The sequence below is a fragment of the Glycine soja genome, chromosome 6, assembly GCF_004193775.1.
Source record: "Glycine soja cultivar W05 chromosome 6, ASM419377v2, whole genome shotgun sequence".
NCBI classification, from domain to species: Eukaryota; Viridiplantae; Streptophyta; class Magnoliopsida; order Fabales; family Fabaceae; genus Glycine; species Glycine soja.
This window is the reverse complement of record NC_041007.1, coordinates 12338921-12348326: the sequence shown is the minus strand read 5'-3', so window position 1 is coordinate 12348326 and position 9406 is coordinate 12338921. Positions and strand designations below refer to the sequence as shown.

General features: G+C 29.2%; 1 protein-coding gene and 1 long non-coding RNA gene across 2 annotated transcripts; one reads left to right on the top strand and one right to left on the bottom strand.

The window, feature by feature from the left end:
- The first annotated feature begins 5694 nt into the window (after nt 1-5694).
- LOC114415755 (photosystem I reaction center subunit N, chloroplastic-like) lies at nt 5695-7175 on the top strand. Its single transcript, XM_028380595.1, has 3 exons — nt 5695-6238; nt 6671-6796; nt 6931-7175. The coding sequence occupies exons 1-3, from the start codon at nt 5954-5956 to the stop codon at nt 7018-7020; spliced, it is 501 nt and encodes a 166-aa protein (XP_028236396.1). The 5' UTR covers nt 5695-5953; the 3' UTR covers nt 7021-7175.
- Nucleotides 7176-7930: 755 nt separating this feature from the next.
- Nucleotides 7931-9406, bottom strand: LOC114415756. The gene is made up of 2 exons (XR_003667409.1): nt 8756-9406; nt 7931-8451 (listed from the first exon to the last, which is right to left on the bottom strand). It is a non-coding gene; the product is annotated as an uncharacterized LOC114415756 (long non-coding RNA).

The window sequence follows — 9406 nt, the reverse complement described above, 5'->3', positions numbered from 1 at the left end:
TTTTATGAATAAATTATTCAAATAAGAAGCTTTAAAATAAGTTACTCCATGGAGCTTATTTTAAACTTTTGTGGAGATCTTTGATCGATTCTTGTCTGCTGCACCCAAAATGTTATGTTTATGCTTTTATTTTATTTTTTTCACCGTGAATTCCCACAATGGGAGAGATATTGTAGCTAACCACTGTTCTCTCAAACCATACTATGCCAATTAGTTTTTTAATGTGGTCTCAAGTAAAAAAAAATATAAATTAATGGAGTTTTTAATCATTTTTTTAATTTATAAAAATCAGGATTTATTAATTAGGATGGTAAGTGATTTTTTAACTATTCAAAATTATTTTTATTTATTAATTTCTCTAGAATTATTATATTTTTATATAATAAATTGATTTTATTAACCCTTATATTAATATATGTCATTTTTAAATAAAATTAAAATTTTGTAAAAATATTTTACCAAACAACTTTAACTTAAATTTTAAATATATTTTTTTAACTTTAACTTAAAAATAACTTATAAGTCAAAAAAAAGTTGAGCCAAACATAGCCTATATTCCGTAAAAAATTTATCGTAAATTCTAGTTCCTTTTTTTTAAAATTGCGGCTCTCTTTGATACCTTTTGTGTATGAAAAAGAAATAAGAGAGAAAAATATTGTTTAGACAAATAAAATTATAAAAATTGAAAAATGTCTTATTTTATTTAGATAAATTGGAATATATATATATATATATATATATATATATATATATATATACATATATTATTTTTTGTTAAAAATAATCAATTTTATTAAATAAGTGTTTTTATTTACTGTTAACTCTTATTTAATTAATTACCGTTTATTTATTCAAATAAAAAATATACTTGAATAATTAATGTTTAATTTTAAATATTTTCAAATATCAAATATAATTTTTTACGTAATAATTTTAAGAGCAAATTACATTAATCTTTCCTCAATTTAGCGCTTACTACATGTGTATTTTCTTTATTAAATATCCCTACACCAACCTCTCCTATTTTAGTAACTTCGTTACATTGGCACCTCTTTACCGTCTTCATTCCGTTGATGAAAATTAGTCACGTGCGTCGCACATGGTCCTTTAATGATTTTTTATGACAGTTTTGCCCTCATCTTCAATAACTTCCTCCTAGCACCTGTTAAAGGGAACAACGCCTTTGTTCTCGCAAAAAAATTGAAGACGCGAGACGCTCATGGTCGACTTCGTGGCTTATCTTGAATTGTCTCTACATTAACATAATTGCACTTTCATTTTGATTCTTTTTCATCCGCTTGGAACCACGATTAAAAAATGCATTTTTTCCTGCGAAATGCAATTTGTAGTTTCGATTAGGTGTAATTTTTTCAGTTTGTGTTTTACATTAGGGTGCTGTTGGGGTGCTTTTGGCCGATGAGGTTGTCTTATCTTTCCCAAATAAAGAAACCCGACGACCAATAAAATATTTGGCAAACCCTAACACTATACATTTGGGGATTTCAAATTTCAGAGGCTACACACAAGGAAAGGAGTGAGACCTAGTTTTCGTTGGCTTAAATTTTAAGGGTAATTTTGGAATAATTAGCATCATCACTAACGATATTGGATTAGGATAGGCAAAAAAAATGCAATTTTAAGCCGGGGAGGCATGTAAAAAGTGCTAAATTGAGGGAAAATCAAAGTAATTTGCTTTAATTTTAAAATATAAAAAATATTTTATATTTTTTAATATAATGTTTAAAATTCATGATAAATTTCTCTTTTTATTCATATAAATTCATCATAATATCAAATAATTTATAATATTCATATACTTGTTTAATTAATTGAATTAGATGTTGAAATTTAAGATATAAAAAAAGTTATTTCACATATGACGCAACAAACCGAGCAAGTACAAAAAGTCTGAGAAGCATTTTTTTTCTCAGTCGTACGTGAGATCCATCTAAGGGTGCGTTGTAGTAGAAAAGTATTAGGTTTGTTTCCCATGTTTAACTGTGGGACAGCCATTATCTTTTAAGGCATACATAAATATACTCAAAAACTATTTCGAATAATATATATGATGATATATATTAAAAATCTATTATTAAATGAAATTATTATTACAAAATCACACACTTGTATTTAATTATTAAATAATATTAATTATAATACTAACTAAATATGATATATAATTAATATTGCACACACTTTAATTAATGTGGTATTTATTTAAATATTTAATAATATTATAGTTTCTTTATTATGATATTAGTACGAAGTAATCCCGTTTGAAGCGATGATTAATTTTTGTTGTGGATTATAAATACACATAAAATGAATATTTTTTCTCTCAACACGAATTATTTTATACTCAATAACTAACTATAATTCATAACTCTAAACAACTTAGTGGCTATCAGTTTTATTAATTTAATATAATGTATAATAATACAGTCAAACAAAATATATAACTAATATTATACACATGTATGAATTTAATATATGTAATTAATAAATACACTGCACACAATAATATTATAAATTAAATTTATTACATATACTCTCCTGTTCCTTCTTGTAAGATTCAAATTTAAAATAATTTTTGTTTCTTTTTAGAGGAAAAGGGATCTACAATGATCCAATCAGAAATCATCATTTACAATAAGTTTGTGATTTTTTTAAATAATTATCTTAAATTAATTCAATAGTAATTAGTGATTGGATTGTAAGGACATTAAATTTTTCCTTTTATATGACTCAATTTATAATATTTTTTCATTGAATATTTTTATATTAAAAATATCTCTCATTAAAATAAGAAAGAAAATATATTAAGAAACCATTAAAAGAGAGAAATATTAATGATAATAATAATTTTAAAAGAAGTTATAAATTTAAGATAAATTTATTATTATCAATTAAATTAATCACTTTTTTTAATCTTGATTTAATTTTAATAAATTAATTAATTGAGTCTTAGTAACAAAATAAGTATTATATAATTAATATTACACTCAGACATGGGAGTATGAATGAGATTGAGATGAGAGTGGGTTTTGTGAAGATTCGAGATCTCACATTCAATGGATGAAAATTGAAGATTGCGGCCAGGAATTTTGAGACGGAGCAAACAAAGACAAGAAAGGTTCATGTCTTATTAGATTTTGGATGACAAATTATTTTTTCTTTTACTTTTCTTGGTATATTAGTTGGAGGCAAAAACAGGGCTGACCCTGGGCCTAGGTAAGGGGACGATGACCCATCTCCTTATTTTAAATGTATGAAACTAATTTGTTTTTTTTATATATATTTTAATGTTACTTTCTTGTTATTTTAAAAAAAAATTGTTGTATAAATATTGGGTAATCTCAAGTTTTTATTTAATTTTTTTTATTCATAAGAATTAGAGACAATATCACACATATTGTTTAACCAATTGAGTTATACTCCTTTCATAAGTTTTTATATAAGTTAATTTATTTAAGATTTTAGAAATATATAAATGACATAAATGTTAAAACCTGCGTCAATAATTTTTTTTACCAATTTTACACTGAAAATAAACCATTGACCATTGTTGACAATTGTGTGTAGTAGGCTATGATTTATCATTTAAGTATAACATATTTATAAAACATGAGAGATTATGCATAAGTTCCAGAATCTACAAGCTTATATAAATACAATGGAGAGGAAAAAAAATTTCTTTTTTATCGGTAAAGTGAAATTTTAATGATAATTTCCAACCTTGCATAAGATATGCATATAAGCTGGATAAGACAAGGGCTTTGTACTTAAAAATTGAGAGGGAAGTTATCAGCTTAAACTTAAAAAAAAAAAAAATACCTAGCAAACGAACAGGATGAATATTTTTCTTTTAATATTATTTATTTTATATTTATACGAGATTACTTGGCTAAGGAATATAAATTGTTATTATTTGTGTCAACAGATGCGGGTTGATATATTGCATCATACTAATACTACATTTTAATTAATTTTTAGGCTTATTTGTAAGTTTTATCATCCCACATTCATGATTTTGTAAATTTTGTCATCCAACTTAAAATATTACTTAACGGACACGATGAATATTTTTCTTTTAAAATTATTTATTTCATATTGATACTGGATTACTTGGTTAAGAAATATAAGTTGTTATTACTTGTATCAATAGATGCGGGTTGATATTTTGCATCATACTAATACTAAATTTAAATTAATTTTTAGACTTGTTTGCAAATTTTATCACCCCACATTCATGATTTTGCAAATTTTGTCATCCAACTTTTATTTTCACAAATTTTATCACCCAACTTTCACTATTTCACAAATTTTATCACCTAAATTTTTCTTTGAATTTTATGATTCAATTTTCATTATTTCAAAATGTTGCCACCCAATTTTTTTAATTTTACGCATTTTATCATTACATTGGTAACAAAACAATGTCATTTTATTTATTTTTTAACATTTTTTTAGACATGTCAACGATTATAAAATGTGTAAAAATAAAAAAATTGAATGATAAAATTTATGCAGAAAAATTGAGTAGTAAAATTTGTGAAATCATGAAAGTTGATGATAAAATTTACAAGTAAGCTTAAATTTTTGACACACACACACAATCTCTCTCCTTTCTTCTCTCTATCTATACATATAAACTTGATATGGTACACACACATGATCTCTCTCCTTTTTTCTCTCTATCTATACATATAAACTTGATATCGTATTATTACCTTACCTTGGATCTTTTATCTAAGATTTCCTTGATTTTAATTATAAGAAAAAAATGACTACTTTAGTGTTAATTTTCCTTTTATTCCTAATTAATTGTGATATTTATTAATGATATTCCCTAATTTTCTATGAAAGTTTGTTTAATTATTGAGCTATAAAAAAACAAAGTATATTTATTAGTTAGAAAAATTATCTTTTGAAAAATAATCACCTCTTAAATCGTTTAATATCATAACATGGGTAGTCTTCAAATATAATTAAAATTTATGTCAAATTAATCATTCTAATCACTTTTATTGATCTTGATAAATTAAATAATTATTTATTATGCATAGGATGATAGGTGGTATTATTGTTAATTAAATAATAGTTTTTTTTTTGTCTCAACCCTTAGATTTATTAGGAGAAAGAAGTTCTGATTAATCCTTTATTCAATCAAAAGATAAATAAAGTCTGATAAATAATTATTTCTATTAATAATTAAATTTAAATAATATTAAAATAAATTACCCTTATTCCGTTAAGAATGATGATTTAGAATATCACACATTGTCAATTAAAGAGAGATTCAACAACCAAAAGAAAGATTGATTATTTATTGGGATCCTTCCTTTCTTCAAACGGAATGAACAAAGATAAAATCCGAGTGATCTTCTAAAATCCTTTCTAAATTCAATGTGTGAAACCCATCACCAATATAATACCTAGATTATAGATATGAAAGAAGATTTTGGGTAAAAATAATTACTGATAATTTGTAATAAACGACTCTGCCACTTACTACAAATCCATTTTGGAAACTTATGTTATATATCTCTTGGATCACAAAAACTTCATTTTTTCGGAAACTTAATATTAAAAGAAACAAAATGTGTTGTAATTTAAGTAAGTAACCACTTGTGCTCAATTTAATAAATTTTCAATTGTATGTGAAACAAACTAATGTTTGAGTGGGTCCTGCAACTCGAAGCACCACAGAAACTGGAGTGCCCGAAAAGCAGCTAGCATGAGTAGCAAGATTTGCCAATAGGAGCGAGGCAATCTCACCTTATCCACACGCCCACCACAATCTTAAATTACATCCATCATCCCACCACTCCACATCATCCATAGCGCCAAGCCAAAGAAAAAATAATACTAATACTAACAATAACAACCCACGAAGCTTAGGCCTTGCAAAGTAAGTTCATTTGACTCTCACAAACCTTGCATCCATCCACACATGGCTGGCATGAACTCTAGCGTATTGGCCTGTAGCTATGCCATATCTGGTGCAGCATGCTCCGAGCTCAATGGGAAGGTCACTTCCGTGGCCTCTGTTGCATCCTCTGGCTACAAGTTGCCATTGATCAAATGTGAGGCCAGAGTTCCCAAAGCCAAAGAATCTGAAGGAAGGAGAGGTGCCCTTGTTCTCTTGGCAGCTACCCTTTTCATCTCTGCAGCCTCCAATTCTTCTGCCAATGCTGGGATCATTGATGATTACCTTGAGAGGAGCAAGGCTAACAAGGTATAATCAACCCCTTCTCTTAATTTTGAGGTTGTTTTCTGGTGCAACCGCCCAAGGCCCATGGCCGAAGGGGATCCAAAAGAAAATTCAAACAACTATAGTGTAAGGAGAACAAGAAATTCAATTTCTTTTAGCACAACTTTATCTAGTTGACTTTTTTAAAACTTCTTTAATTTTTAAATTTTAACTTTTCAAACATTAAACCTAACAAGTAATGTTTTATATTTGTATGAAAAAATATTTTGTATGTAATAAAATATATTATTTTTAATAAAACTGTGTCTATTTTTTTTTATGAAATATATATTTATCATACTTTTACACACAAAGGATCCTCATATATATTGATTGTTTCTGTGATTGGCCGGCATAAGATTTGGGTTTTTCCCCTTAATTTTGCCTTCATAATGTAGACTAGTTTATGTGCTATAGGAATTGAATGACAAGAAGAGGTTAGCTACTACTGGAGCAAACTTTGCAAGAGCATACACCGTGGAATTCGGTAGTTGCAAGTTCCCTGAGAACTTCACTGGTTGCCAAGATCTTGCCAAACAAAAGGTCTAGCTCTACCTCTGATATTTCACTTGCTTTCCCAAATTCTAACTCTTGCTCTTGCCTTTTTCTAATTCAGTAATTAATTCTCATGCTGTTGTTCTTTTTTCCTTCTCGTTTCTGGGATTTTATTTACGCAGAAAGTGCCATTCCTTAGTGACGATTTGGAGCTTGAATGCGAAGGAAAGGACAAATACAAGTGCGGTTCTAATGTTTTCTGGAAATGGTGAAAGGAGGCAACCTTTTATGCCCAACTGCGAATTATTCGCTTTGCGATGTACCTAACTGCTTGAATATATACCATATTTTTCTGCATTGCTTTCAGTTATTATATTGTTGGTGTTGGATTTTAGTTGTTGAAGAAAATGTGTGAATTAGGCGGCTATTTACTCTTGATTCGTTGAAATTACATTTTGCGATACGTTTTGCTTGGCGGAATTAACAATAAATGGAGGAGTTTGAACGTTCCAAAAAAGTTAAAATTTGATTTCCCAAATTCACGTAAGCTTTTACATCATAGCCAAATCAAAGAATTGGGTTGATAATCTTTACATCTCGAAAGAAATTAGTCTCTGATTATCGGTTAAGAAATATTCTCAGTACAAATCACAAATCATGGAACGGGCCAACCAGGCAACCACTTTTTCAAGCATTCACGCACTCAGCGTGTTTATACCGGGTGTTTGATTAGATATCAGAGAGTGGTGGACGTGTGTAAACCGTGAAGTTAATAATACTTGCTTCTGCTGAGAATTTCGAGTGAATCTAGAGACAAACATGAATTCGACGCAAATATAAACACTTACATAACCGTTAGATGAACATTAAACAGTTGTCAAATGTGTGTTTTAAGTTGATTGACCAATAAAATGAGTAATCTGATTTTCATCCAACGATTCTGAATCACTGAATGTGTGAATGTGTTGAAAAGCAAAGTGATAAAACCTTTGATAACTTTTCAAAAGTTCTATATGTTATACTCCCTAGAATAAAATAAAAGTTTAGTTATGTAGCTGCTTTTTATCATTCTATCTTCTTTTTCTTTTTTTTTTTTAAAAAAAAAAAAACAAGTGAGCTAAAGCAACACAGCAGGGGATGACATTCCAACTATGTTAGCAATCCAACCCCCTGCTAATCCTATGCCACACAAACTTGAAGATATATTGATGATAAGCAAAAAGTGAACAAAACACTTGGGGGACCAAACCCAACCCAAGGAAACAAAATTATCTGAATCTATAAAAAGGAAGCTCCTGCCTATACAGCTATACTTATGGAGCTCTGTAAAAGGAAAGAAGGTTTACCAAAATTATTTGCCTAGAAGTTGCTAGCTTATCAGCACAAGCATTTCCTTCGCGATAAATGTGTGTAATACTGGGCACTTGAGTAAGCTTGAATAAGTTTTCAGCCAAAAGAAATCCCATCTATTTTCCACAGGCTTATCAATTGCAATAATTGCTGCCATTACCTCAGCAAAGAAAGCTGAATTCACTCCTTTACTGTATGAACAATCCGCAACAACCTGCCAAACCAGGACTCCCCTTAGCTGCACCGTCTGTATTACATTTTATCCAAAAGGATAATCAGGAAGCTTCCAAGAAACTTGTTTGATAACCCAAGCCTTCCACGGGTGACTGCTAACTGAAAAGTTCTTCAAAGTGCTGAAATTTGTAATGAATTAGTCATAAAACCAAAAGAGATAGAACCAAAAAGCTGAACACTGGCTGAATTATAACTTATGACAGATTTTAAAATTTTACAAGATTTCTCAGCTTCTAAATAAAGAAGAACGAAAAGGTAATTGCAGCAAGGACGTTCTGGATGGGGGAAAGATCAAAACAACAATAGAACATAGAGGAGATCCAATTCCAAATTTGGTGCCCAAATGGACAGTGCAAAAACAAGTGATCAACAGTTTCATAATCATGACCATAGTTGGCGCAAACAGAAACAACATGAACGCACCTATATATCAGCTAACAAATCTTGCATTAGCTAGCAACATCTAGTTGGCTGATACAATCTTTGGACACAGACACTTTGCCCACTACATCTTTCAATTAACCCATCTAGGAAGTTGCAACGATGTAACGTTTTATCAAAATTTCAAAATGTCAAAGGTTTCAAAGATGGCTTCCTTATCCCAACTACTCACATGCTCTCTTAAAGCAAACTACTTTTTGCAACTGAATTAGTTTCACCTTATCAACTATGGCTTTTAAAGCTCAATATTTATTTTCTTCTTCCTTTATACCTTCAAGTCTCGATCAGTTACCAACATTACATAATTTTTTTATATATATAGATAACTTCTATTTGGTACCCAACTAATTCTCTTTCACCAAGTCGGTTCATTTTGAGGTAACCACTGTACCTGACGCTTCTAACTCTCACAACCGCAATATCTCTTTGGGCTGTGGAGACTCTTCTTCAAACTCAAAAGTTGTGAAATTTAAGTTCTATCTCTAAATTAAACTTTTCTTCTCTGTTTTTGTCTCTATCAGAGACATCAAAGATCTTGCTTGCAACCTAACTATCTCACCCGATCTCTAACTTCTCATCCCCATTCCCACCAAGACACCTCTGTCAACCAATGAAGCAACAAAGTTTGCTTTC

Coding starts and splice junctions, on each gene's coding strand:
- LOC114415755 (XM_028380595.1), top strand. CDS start 5,954: ATGGCTGGCATGAACTCTAGCGTATTGGCCTGTAGCTATGCCATATCT. Junction 6,239..6,670: donor AGAGGAGCAAGGCTAACAAG/GTATAATCAACC, acceptor TATGTGCTATAG/GAATTGAATGACAAGAAGAG. Junction 6,797..6,930: donor AAGATCTTGCCAAACAAAAG/GTCTAGCTCTAC, acceptor TTATTTACGCAG/AAAGTGCCATTCCTTAGTGA.